This window comes from Perissodus microlepis, chromosome 2 (genome assembly GCF_051167445.1).
Source record: "Perissodus microlepis isolate ML-2025 ecotype Zambia chromosome 2, ASM5116744v1, whole genome shotgun sequence".
In the NCBI taxonomy this organism is placed as follows: Eukaryota; Metazoa; Chordata; class Actinopteri; order Cichliformes; family Cichlidae; genus Perissodus; species Perissodus microlepis.
The window spans coordinates 17,415,474-17,434,337 of NC_140462.1; the positions used below are offsets into that span (position 1 = coordinate 17,415,474).

The 18,864-nt window shown below is 40.2% G+C and overlaps 1 protein-coding gene across 7 annotated transcripts in view; it reads left to right on the top strand.

Moving 5' to 3' along the window:
* Window positions 1-16,853, top strand: part of pcdh19 (protocadherin 19) — a 52,167-nt gene extending 35,314 nt beyond the window's left edge. For all 7 annotated transcript variants that reach the window (XM_084951430.1, XM_084951403.1, XM_084951438.1 and 4 more), the window contains exon 5: window positions 14,137-16,853. In XM_084951430.1, the coding sequence (XP_084807556.1) occupies window positions 14,137-14,696 (560 nt within the window). In that variant the 3' untranslated portion in view covers window positions 14,697-16,853. The remainder of the gene's footprint in view (window positions 1-14,136) is intronic.
* The last annotated feature ends 2,011 nt before the right edge of the window (window positions 16,854-18,864 follow it).

Consider the following 18,864-nt stretch of genomic DNA (forward strand, 5'->3'; position numbering starts at 1 on the left):
ATCACCGTTGTTTGTTGAACACCTAGCAAAGCTGGGCCCCAATCGACAGCAGATGGGAAAACAGGGGGATCAGGATGATCCCAGACAGAGGGAGGGAGATTAAGAACAGGTAATGTGCAGAAGTTGATGGGGGCCGAGTGTGTAATAAAGAGAGAGGAGCGAGTACCTGAATTTTAAACCTGTTCGAGAGTGTGTACACAGTGTGTTGAGTGTGTGTGAGGCTGCAAGTGTGTGTCTTTAAAGGTTAATCAGGGAAAGAATGGGAACGAGAGAGAGGGAGAGGAGGGAGAAAGATAAAGAGATGGCACAAGAGTGAAATACTAGAAGTTTGGGGGAAATAGAGTGAATTGCAAGATGCAGAGCTGTGGTGTGTGTGTCTCCAGTCTACCTGCTTTTTTGTGGCTTTGACTGATTCTGGTCCTTGTTTGAGGAACCGAGGCAGCAGCCATTTTTACAGCCGCAATATTGTCCTTATAATTCTCTGAGATCACCACATGCCATAACCTCTCCTGCACTGCAAGCCATTTTAAACACTGTGTTAAAACAGGGGGCTGTATGACTAAACAACTGCAGCCTCATTTGTGCTAAAATGAAATGTAATTGTAAAAAATCAATTGCCAATTGATCGATTTGATGTTATTAAGTATGATTAATCATTTTGTAATTATATAACTAGAATTAAACCATTTTACACCTTCGATCTTTCTGGAGGGTGACATCAACACTCCGCTCATTACTTCACTTTTTGTTGTTTCTACGATGTAATAATGATATTAAAAATTAAGATAACACCCATTTTTTCATTTATCTTTTTCAGTATCTTCAGAATTGAATTGAATCCTTCCTGGATTTAAAAAAACATCCATTTGTGGTGCTCTTTGTAAGGGGCACATAAGCTAAAATAAAAAAAACCCTCTAAGGCCTTGAGAATAAAGGCATTTAATTTTTACATAAAAATAGAGTGCTTTGGAGCTTTTTTGATGTTTTAGCTTATTGTTGTATCTTTATTTTGACACGTTTTTGTGATTTTCTCCCAAGGGGTTGGGTGATCACTATCTCACCTTATTTTCATGTAAAGTCGACTCAGCAAAACAAAGAGCCCTATTTGCACGTTTCACCCACAACCCCCGCCACAGTATAATGCAGCAAATGCAAAATGCAATTTCTCCTTGAAATGCACTCATTTACATATCCTTTAAATGTACTCAGTTTCCAATTTCCATGGTTGTTGCATGTTTTTGTAAAGAGTTCCCTGCAAAGTAAAAGTTATTGTCACTTCTTCACAAGGGCAACGGTGACATTTCAACAACTGACCGCTGACAAAGCTCTCGAGATGTTATGGAAATTTGTCAGGAACACAAGTGATTTTATTTAGAGCAGCAAATTCTGTAGAGAGTAGAGCTGTTAATATTAATATTTAATGAAGAGGCCCCTTTTTAAAAATTTTTCCAAAAGATTGTTGTGGTAAACGTAAAGACATTACGACAAAGTGCCCCCCAGGGATTTGATGACTAAACCTCCCCAAGTATCCTTAATCAAAAGACAAAGATCACAAAGTGCATTACAAAGAAATACCAAGGCATTTGTCACAAGTCACATTTTTGATTAACCAAGTCTTAATCATGGCACTGTCATGTCATAAAGTAGAAGTGGACCGCCGTTTATACCACTCATAGTATTACGGAGTATGTTTTATACTTAAGGGACTTTAAGCATTTTTAGTCTTTTGTTGTGATCATTGATGTTTTTTTTCATTTACTTAAATGTAAGGACCTGTTGCACTGTGCTGTCTCACCTGCAATGATAAGTTAATGGGACTAGCATACCATGTTTTAACACTTGATGCCCAGCACTGCGGTAAATATCCTTATTGTGAAATTTAGTGGAAATAAGGGCGAGGGATTACTGTGTTAACCCTACTGGCTGCTGGTCAGCTGAAAAGTTTATGTTGGGGGGGGGGATGCATTCCCAGCTGATTAGCCATTGTTGTGTGTTGTGTCGGGAATGCAGTTTGTTTGAGTAAGTTCGCCACCAGAAGCATTCTACACTTTGTTTAGAAAACAGCTGATACTATAATTCTGCAGCAGAGCCTGATCCTCTGTTGACAACATGAGGTCCTATCATGAGCCCACAAAAGTCCTTTGAAAGCATGACTTACCACAGCTTTGCTGCTGAAATTGTATGACTCCAGTCTGATACTTTGTTGAGTAAACAGCCTGATGAGGACATACTATACACATAGACAAACTCAAAGGAGCCTTGATGTGTGGCTGGAAGTGGGCAGGATAGTCACAGAGTGACTGCCAAAGCAAGGCTTGTATTACAGGGATCCCAGGATATCAGACACCAGGCGGCCTGTGCTCCCTCCAGGCAGGGCAGAGTCTGGCACCTGGCCCATAGCCCAGATAGCTATAATCAGCTCCATTACCTGTAGCACTGACTTCCATTTAGGAGCCCTCATAGTGGAACTATGGCTTCACTGCGGGGATTAAGGATGCTGAGAAATTTAGGAAAAGTACAAACAGAATGCAGTTGCACATGCTATATCTACACCTGCTGCTGCAAACACGTATATTGTACACACAGGAAGACATTCATAACTGCGCGCCACACAAACGTGTAGTGAATGGAGGGAGATTTTCTGGGCTTTAAGTGTCTTGGCACGAGGCCTTTCTTTTATCTTCTCCCTGTGTGAAAGGAAAGATTAAGAATATATTCTGCTCTGTTTAAGGGGAAAATCAGCTGTCTTTTGACAAGTACATTGTAGCCTGCAGTTTTCTGTCCAGAATACAAAGAGACATTTATCACTGCAGCTGGGGTAAGGGAGGAAGAGAGAGAGGGGGGGGTCTCCTGTGCTGCAGCGATGTGCATTTCTTTTTTTAACCCCTATTACTTCCTTTCTGTGGGAAAAAAACACCGCACTTCCATCCTCCTTAATCCATTTGAGATTTCATCTGTTTTATTTTTCCTTTCATTTCACTGTCTACCCCCGATGCCTTTGTCTTCTAAATCCTGATTTTTATCTTAGTTCTCATCACCTTCTTTCTCCTGACAACATTATAGCTCGGATGGAATATGTAGCGGTAATATGTAAAGTTATGTCGTCCTTCTCCGTCGTGGCAACAAAAGGTTACTACCTCAGGCAGTGTGCCATAATATTTCCATAGTTTGCTTTCCTCATGTATATTCAGCGAGGATGATTTATTCTGTAACATTTTACTTTTAGAAATGCAGGATTTCTCTTCTCAAGACTTTGCATATACTGTAAAACAACACGGAAGATTGTGCGCACTGGATTTGTACTCTAAAAGTAGTTAAGCAGAGGTTAAAGGGAAGTCACAGAAAACCAGCACTATCATTACTATCTTTCATTTACCAATTAGTGTCAGTGTTCCCCTCTCTGTCCCCGAGATGACCTTGCAGAGATGAGCTCAGTGTGTTGTAATTGAACATTTTGAGTCAGCCTCAACAGTGGTAGGTACTGTGCGGCTGCTAGTAGCCCAGAATATAAACTATTGATGAAAGAGGGAGATCAGAGTAATGGAGAGGGGGAAGCTGCTGAGATATGTGTGGATGCAGATAGCATCCCCCAGCCCCTTCTTGGCCACCAGGTTCCACAATGCCTTGCAGGCATTTTGTCTTTCGACACGTCTTCATAATCCTCTGTGCTCTGTTTATTTCTGACTTCGCGCACCTTAGTAATTTTAGTCATTCAGATTAAAAAAGAATATATTACTGCTTATCTTAAAGGGGTCTTCTGCGCTGAGTGAGGATCAAATTTTAGAGCACATAACCTGAACGTCACATTGAATTTAATCTGAGTTACTCTGGCATGCACACCCTGGATTCACTCTGCTTGGACTTAGTTCACTGGTGAGAAAGGTCAAGAACTGAACTGACTCAGAGCAGTGTTTCTCCGTTGTGGTGAATCTGGCGGTGGTGGATAATCAAATTAAGTAAATTTATCAGCATTAAAAAAAAAACATTCACAAAGGCCCTCTATTTTTGTATTGTCCCGCTAATAAGATATTGCTTAAGGCTACCACATATCTTTCTGGGCATTAACCTAATTATCATTTCACATTAGTATATTATGTAAAATCAGGTTAGCGCGAAACATGTAAATACTGGAGTAACTGTTAACATTAATCTGCTTAGTTTCAGAGATAGGGTTTATAATATAAAGAAAAATGCTTGTGATAAATTCCAGGAGGGTTTTTTTATGTTGTTCCTTTTATGTATAATTGAACGAGAGAGAGAATTCAGTCAGTGGCTGCATCTTGGTGCAGCCACTGAGTTTTTATACCACTCTGTACCCCACCTCTTTAAAGGGGAGGATAAAAAGTAATGAGAGAGGTCAGTTGTTACGTTTAATGGCAGACAGGAATGTCCCAGAATGGCTTTTTTTAATGATATGCCTCTTCTCGTGCAGTCCTCGTTAAGGATGAGTTCCAAATGCACGGAGAGGACAGCGAGGGGACCGCAGCCGTATACTGCACGACCCCCCGAGATGCAGCGGGGGGTCTCAGGCTCCTTTGTGTGTTCTCCAGTTCATCTTAGAAATTGTCGTGGTTCGATTTTTTGAGGAAGAGACATACGACTGGAAGTCCATAGTGGGTCAACACAAATTATTTTATTAAAACACACAGTACAGTGTGGGAAGAAACTTGCAACAGCAATCTTACAATCTTCCTCGAGCAGACCAGTGCTCGTCTGTATTCAGCTCACATCAGCATCAGAAAATAAATAAAGCAAGCAATCAGGCCATGACCTCTTATACCCACAGTGCTTAGAGACCCCCCACTAACACCACCCTTCCTCCCCCTCCTTCCCCTCTGTTCCACTTTACATAGGTTTAACTACCTTGGATTTGCAACTGAATGTTAAGCTTGGTGTTTGGCTTTACCACAGGACAAGTTGTTCCTCAGCTGTCTCTAGAGAAAAGGAACTCAAAGATGGAGAGGAGCAGGGGAATTGGATCTTTGACACCTGTCACTTCCACTCTGCTGCACCTTGCTCTCTTGCCACACATAAGGACTTTTCATGTCACAGCTCAGCATGTTATCATGAGTGGGCACAGGGGCTGAGAAATCCAATTACTAGCACTGTGTCAGGCCCCTGCTATCATCCTTATGTATGCTATAGTCATGTTCCTTAAATCAGAAAAGATGTGCTTATTAGCTCTTTCTCTTTTCTTCAGGCCAGTCTTCCACCTCCATTTCAATCTGTGTCTTAGATACAAGCTGTAGCTTTCCTCGTGGACTGCCTCACCAGTGTCACTCTTCTATACAGTGTAGCACTGGGTGGGTGGCTAATGCTACAGACATTGGTTCTGACTGTCTTATATTAAGTGGTATCATGGTGCAAAGCTCACTGTGGTGGATAATGGAGAACCTGGGAGAGAATCAGAATGCCTCCCAGATGCCAAACAGATTGGCCTTTGTGACAGAGAAATGGAAGTGCATTAGAAAGTGTTGGAAGGCCTCCTTCGTGCGTTTCCTCTACCCAGTAGGTGGAAATCTAATGCATCTCAACACAGTGGAGACCTTGCTGTGTTTGTCTTATTTCTTTTATTTGCTGCTAAGTGATGTTGACTATTCAGGTGGAGAAAATTGTGTAATTATTTTTTTTATTTGTTTTTTTCCCAAGCCGTGACCCGCTTTTCTCTGTGGTGACCCACCTCCTCTTACTGTATTAATAACCTGCCCATAACACTACATACTGTCCTATTTTGCAAAATGTGTTTTTTTCTTTCTTCCTTTTTTTTTTAAAGGAAGGAAAAATTTGAAAACACAAGAACACGAGAGAGCAGGAATCATGCTGGTACTTCTATGACAAGATAAAATGGAATATAAAACAGTCCTGGCTAGCATAATGTGGCTTCACATTCAGTCAAGTTCACTTCATATTAATTATGTAAGGCCAGGCTTTTGAGGCAAAGCAGAAGCTCACAGAGGGAGAGGAAATCCAAGATATTGGTTTTCTGCCCGGTGTGCCATCCCCAGTTGTTTGGATACAAGTGTTGAAGGATAGTGGGCATTTCAGATGGCTAAAAGAAATAACACTTAAGAGGTGAAAAAGTAATCTTTTCTCACTGTGAGAAATGTTTGCACCAAAAATAATAATAATAATAAATAAATAAAAAATAGAGTTAGAATCCTTGATATTTGTGAAATAAAGAAATGAATTGGACTTCCTATTCACTAAAAGCCCCATAGCACACAAAGCAATGTTTTCTGTGTTGCAGTGTACTATTACCTTGACATTAGCGCTTTATCTTTTCTCTTACGTGGAACCATTACTTTTTTATTAGACTTATATTTTGGTTTCCTTGAAGAATATTTAATTGTCAGCCATAGATCGCAGTGATCGCAGATCTGTTTTTACCTTACAGATTGGACAAAATATAATAATAGTCCATAGTGCTTCTATCCTCCAACTCTCTTTCTCCTCTCCATCCCCACTCACCACATACAGTAGCTTTCATCTATGCTCCAACCCCATTCATTGATGTAATTTAAGAGTGTGCCCCTTTGCTTCTCCCAGACTCAAGGGTTTAGGAGCAAATTAGCTCGCTAGCTCGGTCAAGCTTAAACACAGAAATGCTGCATTTGTTCCAGTGTATTTAAAGATGTCCTCTGCAGATGCATTGTAGGGGAAACGAGCCAAGCAGACAGAGGCAGACAGAGGCAGGCAGGCAGGCGGTCTGGCTGGCATTGTCGAGTGGGCAGTTTGCAACAGGGACGCCGGCAGCCTGCTGTGCTGAGTTTGAGGTTTGTTGTTGGGGGCATTCAGCGCCTGAGTACAGGTTAATTTGAAGCTCGTCATTAGAAGGGCAATTTAGCTGCTCAGACTTTACAAGGCCAAAATTCGCCGTGCGATTTTTGCAAAGTGCATCACATCATGGTAAAACACTCTATTTAAATGCATACACTTTCCGATGCAGTCGCTTTACAAAGAGATCTTTTAATCACTCATTGGGATTGTGTTGCTTCTTGTTTGTAGGTTAAAAAAAACTAACACAAATATTCAAATTCTGAATCACGCTACCTGCTTTTTGAAAGTCGGGATCCAAAAGAACTGAGAATAGTACATACTAACAATTCTTACAATTTCTCTTGATAATAGAAAAATATGGTAATAATAAAGCAAAGCTTTTTAAATGCTTTACAGTGCTTTTCCAATTAGGAAAACTGCAGTTTTGTTGCTGGCACCTTTGAAAGATTCCTTCATGCATGAGCTCCCCCTGCCACCAAATGCTTTTTCAATTGGAAATACATCAAATTATGTGAATGAGATGAGCCCAAGTTTAAGATTAATTTCGACTTTAATTGCATTTTTATATATTTTAAAATAATCATCCATTTAAAACACTTCTAATCCAGAGATGAAATTTCTCTGATGAAATTCATCACCGAATTATATCCCTGATTAGTTTTTCTGGTTTTTTTTCCTCGGGAAAGTTATATGTCCACAAAATTATCCAATTTACTTCAGTAAAGTTATTAAGCTGATTTCTTTTTTCCCATGACAGTGTTACGGTTGGCATCATTATCTCGCAGAAGAAGAACCACGTGTACAGTACAGATTTTTTTATCATCTATTCACTGTACAGAATTAGGGAAATATATAATTAAAATCCAATCTGCTTTCAGTAACCTTTCAGTATCTGAAATGCAACTGGAATTTTAAAGTCCAAGTGCTGTATTTATTTATTTATATAGTTCTTTAACAATAATGCCAATTAGCCCTAAGGATGGTGGTTTGATTAAAACAGCAAAACCTGAACAGAATAATTTTGGGATATGGATATCATAATGATATGAATTTTAGTGTCCACTTAGTGTCATCATATGTTGTATGAATTGGCACTGTGGCTGAAGCGTGGGGTACTTTTCTGCCAGACACGATCCTGGCCTTATTTTTATGGAATTCTGTGAACATGTAAGTGTATTGTTCTGGTGATGGAGCCTGTGTTAAGAACCTTTTTACTGCCTCTTTAACACAGTACAGCTGTGTACAACTAGGCTTAGCTCTTTATGTCCTTCTGCCTGGGTTAAATCTAGTCCAGAGTGCCTGTTGAGAGAGTTAAATGGTCACTGGCTCATGTAATATATGAAAACCAGGGCATAAATTCTGATGTCTGTTCAAACAAGACCTGAACACTGTAAATCATGCCCCTTCAAATGTTCTTCATGTCATGACCCGAGCCAAGGGTAATACTTTCAGGGCCTTTAAAACTGTTCCTGAGACACTGCAACCTCTAGGAGCCAGCTATGGTAGGAGTAGGCCACAATAAGGTGAGACAATTCTCTCAGCAAGACAGTATTTGTTGCCAGGGCATGGAAACCAGCCCACCCACGTATGTCATAATGACAACCAGTTCACATCGTTTCCACTACATCAAGCAGTCCATTGGCTAGTGGTCCTGCTTTTGAACAAAACACTGCTGTGCGATGACATAGTGATTTATAAAACAGCGTAGCGATCACTTTTTTCATCCCGCTGCTGTTACACAGCTGTTAAACAGATGCCGTTTGTACCAATTTAGAGGCAAGTGCATTGTTTGTCAACACCACTTTGGAAATTCATTCTTTATACCCAGACCCATTATAGAAAGCTCTAGCTTTGCTGGATGGGCCAGCAGCAAGGGAAGTGAGCATACGGTGGAAGTAAAAATTTGCAGTATTTGGCACGCACTGTTGCTAGCATTTAGAACAATTATTGACAAGCATTTCCAAAGAAAAGAAAGCGTAAGACTGGCTCAAAATGAAGTTAACTTGCCATCTTACATCAGGTTTTCGGGAAGACATAAGTAGGCCTGGTAGTAGTGACAAGCTGTCAGACACTCAGTGCAGCGCGGGATGTATTAGGGAGTGAATGTGTTCTTGATAAATTGACTGCTACTAATGCTCAGAAATAGAACGACGGCCCTATGAACCCCAGGCTTCAACAGTCATAAGACAGTACTAACAAGGCCACACAGTGTGTCTAATTTTCTTGACAATTAATATTTGACCGGCAGAACTGAAGGAATTCTGAACAGATAGGCAGAAATTAGAGAAGGTTTTTGGGTGAAGGATTCATTTAATTACGTCAACGTATATGAGACAGTAGAACTGATTAGATGAAAGAACAAAAGGAGGGGACGCATAAAGGATGGCCTTGTGCAGGGAGCTGTGAGGGATGAATTAGACGGTTTCGGGGGGTGGGGGGGTAGCTTGATGTGACTGAACCAGATGCTGTAGGGAGAAGGAGAGGACTCGATGCTGTGCAGAGAATGATGGCTTACGTGGCGCAGTAAGGGTGCCCCTCTACTGTTTGTAAAAACAAGACCATCACACTCCATCTTGCTGCTCCCGCAGGAGCCAAGCCTCAAGGCTGATTTATGGCCCACAGACTGAATTGGCTGGCTGGGATGACAGCAGTGCTTGGACTCTCCCTTGTGAGTAGTGTAGGAGGCTGCTTGGCCAAGCCTCAGCCTCAGCTGGCCGTAGAACTGTCCTTTGCTGTAGTTAGGACAGACTAGATGTTAAGCTCTATTTGTTGTGTTAGGATTGGAGAGGACCAAACCTGTTAGTTCTTGAGCATATTTTGAACTAACCAACGGGATGCACTAACCAACCACAGACAGGCACCGTCTTTTCTGTTCGTGCAGTATTTTTTTCTCTCCCTTGTGATGCTTTCATCAGCTTTTGCATTACAGGCTCCATCAAGACTCTGTAGTAACAATTTAGATTTAATCATGCTTTGCCATGTGACTGCCAGGATGGAAAATTAATATGGAGAGCAATTAGAAAACAGCCCTCTCATTGTTAAAGATACTGTGGCATACCAAGATGAAACCAGAAAAGTGGACATTTTAGCTGCAAATGAAAACTCACACACACGACAAGAAATTTTGACTCCTTAGGGCTTCGATCATGTTTATAACTTATGAGTCGATTTTTGGATTTTAAACCTGTACTCTCAACCAGAAATGAAAAGGGGCACGTAGCATAATGGCAGTGTTGTTGTGTGCTGTTTGATCATTTCAGACTATTTGGTAGCGTTGTTACTGAATATTTAATGGGGATTAATATCAAAGACAATAAGGTAACAACAGAAAAACAAGCAAAAGAAATCAAAGGGAATTGGTAAAGTCTGTGGAGACCATAAGTAAAACATAGCGAGGTTTAAATTAGTCTACATTATTTCCTTTCATAACAGTTCCATCACAGGAAGCTGTGATACTGTCTGGATGTCTGTTGAGTAGCATCTGTTTTCATAAGACCGTCAGTTGAAATGCATTGTTTCTTCTGCATCAAAAATGTCACATATAGAGGAAGTACAAACAAAAGTAGTTTAAGCCACAAGTGGCACTCTTAGTAAGATGATTTATCATACCGTACTGCTGTTCCTGCACTGCTGTTCATAATTCTTTTTAGGGTTTATCATCCTGTAAAACCAAACTGACTGAATCGTGTCATACTGCAGTTCCCAGTTGTCTTGTGGTAGTCAAACTAAGAAATACAGAATTATGATTTTGTCACCTGAATCTGGTTCATATCTACTCAACCCTGTCTCTGGCCCTCCAAACTGGTATTCTCTGTTTTGCCGCTGCTTACGCTGATTTTACAGGATTACATCATCATTTTCTACCTTCAGGCTGTGTGCGCTACTTTTGGAGGGATAAGCGTTTGCGTTTTCCGAGTCAGGCAAACAGGACGCAGAATAGCTGGCGAAAGCTCAGGGAATTATACAGGGAGACGTCTCGCTCAGTGAACGCATCCCTTCCCTTTTGTGTCAGTGGATTTTAGTCTTTTTGCTGATTCTTCTTTTCTTGCTACATTAGCAACAAACAAATAGCACCTGCAGCTGCATAACATGAAGGGATCATTATACGCAGTGCACAAGGGTAAACTGAGCAATGAGCTTGTCAGGATGTGGGATTCCCTCGCTGAAACTGAAGATCTGTCTGCTGTAAGCTGAAGTTCAGACACCTTCATCTGATTGAGTCAAATAGACAGGACAGAATCGGCTGCCGGCAGGTAACAGATGCAAGATGAAACGGAAGGAAACATGGGTTTTTCACCCTGTGTTGATGCAAATTGGTGCTATAACTACAAACAGAAAAAACATGGAGCACTATCAGAAGACTTTAGCTTTTGCACATGTTTTTTTTTTTAATTTCATATTTTCAATTCTATATATAAAGTCCTTTCTACTACCTTGGAGTCAACATTATAGTGTAGCATGTTTGATATAATAGTAGTGTTGTGATCTTGATACATGATTAGATTTGTACTTTATTACCATTATATTGCACAATATTTTAAATGAACAAAACAGACACACACACACACAAGATGCAGCCCAGCCTGTACCTCCTGGTGGAGCTCCCTTCGTAATTAATTTTGTAGATCGGAAATGCTCCCAATGACATCCTTCTCTGTTCCGTACTCTAAATCTGTTCCTGGAGCTGATTGGCAAGCTTATTTTCCTGATAACTTTGAATACACATGCACAGCAGGAGGGCCTTTACTGTCTTCTATTCTGTACTTGTTGACTTCTAAATCTAAGCAGTGCTGTAAAAGCCTTTAATTCATCTCCTACCATACACAAGCTTGTTTTTTTCTTATCTTTTAATGGGAGGAGATTACGTTTTGTTAAAGGTCGATGGCCTGTCACTTTTTTCATTTAAATTTTGTCTCCTCCAGTTTTTGGGGCCTTTTAAAGCAACATCTGCGTTTTATGAAGCTGCAAGGAAAGGCAGGATGTGTGAGTGTTAATAGCACTTGGCTTTCATAACAATGTCATTTACAACCCAGTTGCTCGCTCATAGACCCCTAAAGGAAAGGAGAGTAATGGCATTCACTGCATTTGCACGCACGGCGCAGTACAGAGCACACAACTTGTGTATGTTTCTTTGTGCCTCAAGGCTTTTCACGCCTTAGAAAGTGCTTTAGGCTATAGAAATAAGCCAAAGTGTTTAGAGGAAATTGAATTCATTACCGAGATACTTGTAAATTTTTAATCAATGCAGCAAAAGATCTACTTTGTCAAACATGCCAAACATGAATTTTGGTGAGATTTCAGATTGCTGAATATAGAGCTCAACTTTTGTATGAATGTAAAACAAAAGTTTTCAATAAGAGCACTAAATGCTCATGTGAACAATTATCTTTCTAAATATGCTTTACATTGCCTCTTCGAGTTTAAATATTTATATATTTTAAGAAATGCGTTTTAAAGTACCGTTACAGGTAAAGCAGTTACGCTGGGTTAAAAAGGTTTGAAATGGTGCTTTTTTATGTTTATTTATTTTTCTATTCATCATCCTCTATTATGTTCTTGGTACCTGGGAAAAAAACAACTTTCTGTTGTGATTGCATTATTACATCCTGATTGGAAATGTTTAAACAAAACCCCCAACTCAATGCCTTTTGTCTCCCTGATTGCTGCCATTGCAGTTTCTTGGACCAATCAGCATTCATTGTAATTTCCATAGATGCAGGACTATAACTAGTGGGAAATATTCAGTTTTCACACATTGTTGCTTCTTGGCCTCATCAAATGAGCTTAAATGTATGGTAATTAAATAAAGCAGCCTCATTATGCCTGTTGCGTATAATTTGGATAGTATTGGGTTATAATAATTCAAAAATGCATTTTACATATTATTAAATTGTGTGTACTTAAATTGTTACTGTGAAGTATAGTTAAGATGGTTCAAAGACAACCGGATTTCGTCATCCACATTCATTTGAGAGAATGTCATGTCAGTTCATGTCAGCCTGTGCACAATTAGACAGACATGATGAGAGAAATCCTCTTCTGTCATATGGACATTGGTAACTCATGGCTTGCGATTTCGGTGCCCATAGGCGATGATTCCTTCACAATTTTAAGACAGCTCATGATATCCCTAACATACTCATTCAGTTATTCCATGACATGGTAACCGGTCATATCTGTCAGTCTCATCAGATTATACTTTATGAGAGACAACTCTGGCATATCTGCTCCTGAAAAGCCTGTCTCCAGTCTTTAAATATCGATCCCCGGGGCCTTAGCAGAGGTGCCTCTCATGAGTACAGAAAAGAAGAGAGAAAAACAGATCATTAGTGATTTTAATTAGGTGATCTGTCAAGCTGCGATTGCCAGATGTAAGTGTATGCATTTGGGTCGATCGCAATCCCTCTCACGATCCCTTCTTGTCACCTTGGGCCTCTGAAAAGTAGGATGGCTCTTGCTTAGAGTAAAACAAGCAGTAGGGGAGAAAAGAAATATGTCACTGTGCATGTGTGCGGCAGGTTTCTTCCTAAGAAGCAGGTGGGGAGTTCGGTTTCATATCGAGGTTTAGGAAAAATGAGTTTTGTTTGAAATTTTCCAAAAAATATCAACGTTCTGCTGCTAAAGCTAGAAATGTGACACCATGAACATTTTCTAAATGAAATTGACAGAGGACAAACAAAATTATGTGTACATGAGATTTCTGAGTACTGCTCTTTGGACTGTTAAAGAACAAACAAGAATTAAAGCATTTGAGTTTGAGAGACTTCGGCTCCTTTTGTTGTTATAATGATGCAGAAATGTTCTTAAATGTTTTTCCCTGAACACAACAAAATGCAGAAGACGCAGTTATACAGTCTCAGACAAATCTTTTTTTCACTTCAGCGTTAAACATCATTACATATTTATAACCCGGCACCAGATGACAGAAACAAAGAGGGAGAGAGATATGAACCGTGCAGCGGCACCGCAACTCGTCTGGTGTCTTTGTGAGATATCTGATTGCAATGTTTAAACCTGCCTTTCATCTAATGTTGCTACAGAAAACTCAATTATACAACAGCTGCAAATGGACTTTTGATTTAACAATTCATAATTTAATTGGCATATTAGACGTGCCCCTAACATCCAGCCCTAGTTATCATGGAGTAGTGTTAAAGGGAGTGTAATATTGAGCTCATGTAGATTGCAAAAAAATCATTTAGTAATGCTTAACTTTGTATTTTTAAACTGAGTTTTCGTGTGTTTTTCAAGTCAATTCTGACATACTTAAATCGTAAGGGGATTATCAGAATAAAGACGAAAATCAATTAACTTTAAGAACAAATATAACAATTAGGTTGTCTCTTTATTTCCCCACAGATCCCAGTGAGGGCTTTCACTGCCAAGATGAGTGTCGGATCCTAGGCCACTCTGACCGCTGCTGGATGCCTCGCGTTACAGTCCCAGCACGCGCCAAGTCACCCGAGCATGCTCGTAACGTCATCGCTTTGTCTATCGAGGCGACCACAGTGGACGTGCCACACTATGAGGATGGCACAACAAAGAGGACTTTTGCCACCTTTGGCAAGGATGGGTCTGAAGATGTGGAACGAGGAGACATAAAGGGAAAGCGGACTCAGGAGTCTCAGGTGTGTAGCCCCAAGGCCAATGGAGGGGCTGTTCGTGAAGCTGGCAATGGGCGGGAGGCAGCCAGTCCCATCACTTCCCCTGTGCACCTGAAGAGCCCAATGTGCAAGCCGTCATCTGCCTACAACACGCTTAAATGCCGTGACGCAGAGCGAATTGCCAACCACAGCCTGCTGCGGCAGCCGGAGGGGAAGGACAGTGAGCCGGCTGTAAGGGAGATCAACACACTTCTCCACGATGGCCGAGACAAGGAATCCCCCAGCAGCAAGCGCCTGAAGGACATTGTGCTTTAGCAAGCTTCTCTGTGACACACACCAACATGTATACACACATCCAGTGTAAACTCACATATATATACCCCGCAATAGCTGTGTATACACAGAAGAAAATCTGGCTGTGGCAGTAGAGAGACACACCCATTTGCAGTATACAAAATTGAAAAACCAGCCTGGGCTGAAGATAAACTGACGTATGCTGCAGCTAGTTGTGTGCTCAGGCCCAGGTAGTGGATGTGGCTTCGTTGTAGTCGCAGTACTTTTTCCTTGTTTGCTTTTTGTTCAGATTTCTTTCTATCAGCCTACGATGAGTGGACAGGCAGGTTACTGCTGACTGCATGGACACGGCCAGTGGAGCTCTCCAGCCCTCGACCCAAAGCAGGACTTTACATGTTTGGACACCTGAGGTGCCAGTTCATACGTACAGTTATGCCTTTTGAACTACTTTTGTATCACGAACTGATATTTGCCTTCTTTGGTTTTGCAGTCTGTTTTAGCTGCCAAAATCGCTCTTTGTTCCTTTGTATAGAGTTCTGTCACTGTAATAAACAAAAACAAATACACACAGGATTCATCCAAAAATATCATCAATTTACTCCTTCAGAAGTTTTCAGTGCATTCAGGAGAAGGAAGGTGAGGCCTCCTGGTCTCATGTCTTCCTATCCCTGACAAATAAGAGAAACGTTCTCTGCATATCCCTGAGGACATCCTCGTGTCATCAGACTGTGAGGTCCTTACAGTATTTATATTTTATCACGGATGGAGCTGATTGAACTCTCATTGTCTGCCAAGCCGCTCTGACTGCAGGAAGTGGGACAGACAGATACTTGTGATCAAATTGCGTTGTATGAAACAAAAAAAAAGACTTTCTGCTTTTGAAATCTCCTGTGCCCAACCTTGATTGTAGCCAGTGGAGCACAAATTAGAACTTTGTGCTTTGGTCTTGTACTTTTTTTGACTTTTGACTATGGGGCTAGGATAGAAGGGATCGTCACTCATGTCTTGCTATGTGAAACTCTGTATAGGGTTTACTATTATCATTTTTAATAACCTGTTGTTATGTGACAATCCCTTTAATGTTTTGTTTCAAGAGAAAAAAAATGAATAAACATTGGTGTTCAACTGAAGCTACAGTAGCGTTTGTTACACAAACACAAAAATAAAAAAAAACATATATGCCAAAATATATTTTATAAATAATTTAAAATGTATAATGAGAATATTTAATGCTGTGTAGTTATTTTATGAGTAAGTTATACTTGAAATTAACTTGCTTTTCGTTCATTTGTCTTTTGCTTTTATATTGAACCGGATTTGTTTTGGGGTTTTTTTTTTGTTTATGTTCAAAACTTGGATTATTTTTTTGTTTACTGTGTGATCCCTGGCAACTGTTGACTTGCAGTCTACCTTGTTGTAAAGAGTTTCTTATTGGTCAGTTCTTGTGCCATCCAGTTTCTGTGTGGGCTACCAGAAAATGTAAAAAGACAAAAAAAATTACATAAAACAACAACGACAAAAAAAAAAAAGCGATTTCAGCACCAACATTAGTGTGTCAGTTCAATGAGCTTAGAGTGAGATAGCAAAAGAAACCAAAAAAGATGCAAACACAACCTTAATGATTGCAGGATGTTGCTTCATCTCAGTATCAAAGGAGGAAGAACAGCTTCCAGTGTTCTCCAGGCTGTAACGAGGTTCCACCTATTTTATCTGTGTAATAGGTTGGCTTTCCTATATGGCCCAATCACGTGGGGAAAAAAAAGACTTTTCCAACTTCAGATGAGGGCATTGTGATGTGCAGATTAGCTTTACTCAGCACTGCTGTCACCCTGTACCATCTGTGTTCTCCTGATCTCAAAGCTAAGGTTGAGACCACAGTGGCATAAACAGGGCTCTCCCTTACTATGAGCACCACACAACAGACTGGGTGGAATCATGCGAGAGGGAACTAAGGTCTTGGAAGAACCGTGTTGCACATCAGCAATGTGGTTTTATGTTGCTTTGCAGTAAACTATGTACAATGTGGAAAAATATGAATGAAAATGGACAAATTGCATACAACAAACTAGATCTCTGTAGCTGAATGTTTTGCTGGTCTCACCCATGGCTTCTGGCAACATGAAAATCGGAATAATCACTGAATGTATACAGCAGCTTATAATTAAACTATTAAATGTTCTCTGCTTTGTTTTCTTGTTTTTACTCGACACCGGTGAAATTTCGGGTTGAACTGAAATTTGAATCCACTGCTTCTTAACAACCATTGTGTCTTTGTGTACTGAAAGAAGTTCTCAAGTCATCACTAGGATTAAATTTAGTGTAGGGGCATTTAGATAGCTGAACTTTATCCATCACAGTCCTGCCTAAATAAGTATAGTACTGTGCAAAAGGACTGAGCCACTTCCCCTTTTTTTATTTTGCTGAGCTATCTCATTACTTCTTTAGGTAGTCTTTGGGAATAGTTTTTTTTTGTTTCCTTCTGTGTCAAGATTACACCATACCGCTTCAATAATGTTGAGGTCTAGGCTCTGAGGCCAGTCTGTGACTGATAGTGTTCCATTGTGTGTTTTCTATCCAGGTATAAATTCACTGCATTGGCAGCAGTGTGTTCAGTATCATTGTCGTGCTGAAAAATGAAGCCACTGTCAATCAGAAACTTTCCAGGTGGTATTGCATGGTGGATCCAAATTTGACAGTACTTCTTTATGTTCAGAATTCCATCAATTTTGACAAGATCCCCAATACCATGACAGAGCTTCCACTGTACGTGTACCATACCCTGTTCTCCTGTTTCCCTTTCTTAAGAACGGCTTCTTGACAGCCGCGCTTCCACCGAGACCATCTGGCCCTTCTCGACTGAAGAGCCAGATGCATTTCTCAGGGCCTGTGTCACTCTCTCAGATACTGCTGTAGATACTTTTTAGCCCTGCTACTTCTTCTTTTGTCATCCACGTGCCCTGTTTCCTCAGTTGGTTTAAGGACACACTGGACATGCCCACATGTGCCAAGTTTTCAGCTAATAGCTTTTTGTAAAACTGTGATATTTTTTGGCATTTTTCATAGTTTCAGCTAAAGAAATGGGAAGAAATTCTGTTTTTGCAATAGTTTTTGATAGAAACAAATGACCTAAAGAATCTATTTAAAATAGGTTCTTTGCTAGTTAGTGTGACATGTGTGGACATACCACTGGTTCATCTTTTCTATTTAGGTTTCTTTTTTATGCTTGAATGATTCATATGTCAAACTGGTCAGTGTCCACAGAAAAACAAAATTCTTTTGGAAAGCCTGGAAAACTATTGCCCAAGATGACTTAAAAATTTCAAAGGAAGTCTGTGTCCTTGGAATCAAAATACAAACAAATGAGTGGTGGCGCAACACTTTTCTCACAGTCTTGTATATTCAGACTGAAACAAAAAACGGAGACATGTGAACTTACTTCTCAGCCAGGAATTGTAATTTCAGTTCATCCTTGACACTGATGTTCAACATGCAGTAATATATCAGTAATAAGTAAGCCGGTGTAGGAGGTGAGTGGAGAATGCAACAGGCTCTTTATTATGAGACAATTCAGTCTTTCCACAATACATTAACATTTTGTATTACAAAGTGAATTTCAGCACACTGCTCTTGAAAACAGCATGATAACACATCAACACATGTCCTTTCTGCTTGATATGTGATATCTGTTTGATATTAAGAGTTTTTGCTGAGGCTGGCTTAAACCCTTCATTAATATTCCATGCATTCACTGTTGTTCTTTCCCATTATTTCCAAAGCAGACCTTTGGGAATCTTTCAGAAAGTGAGGCTAGTGTGTGTGTGTGTGTGCTAGTGTCTCCTTCAGAGCGTCTTCATCCGCAACAGTGGGTCAAACATGCCACTTTTAGGAGATTTAACACTGTAAATGTCTCTCAAAAAAACTACAACGTAGACACTGATCAGGACCACGAAGGCTGTCATCGAGACTCACATTCCGCTGGCGGGTAATGTGCTTTCACAGCCAACAGTATGATGTCACTGAAACACTAGATCCCACTTGAAATATTGATTTATTAGTCGACTTTGAGTGGAAGGTTGTAAAAGCTATGAAATAAGTTGAAAAGCAAGACAAAGCTTGATTCTTTCTCAGCAAGTCTGAAACACTTTATATGAAATTTTCACTCAATAAAGGCTCCACTCTTCACCTCCCT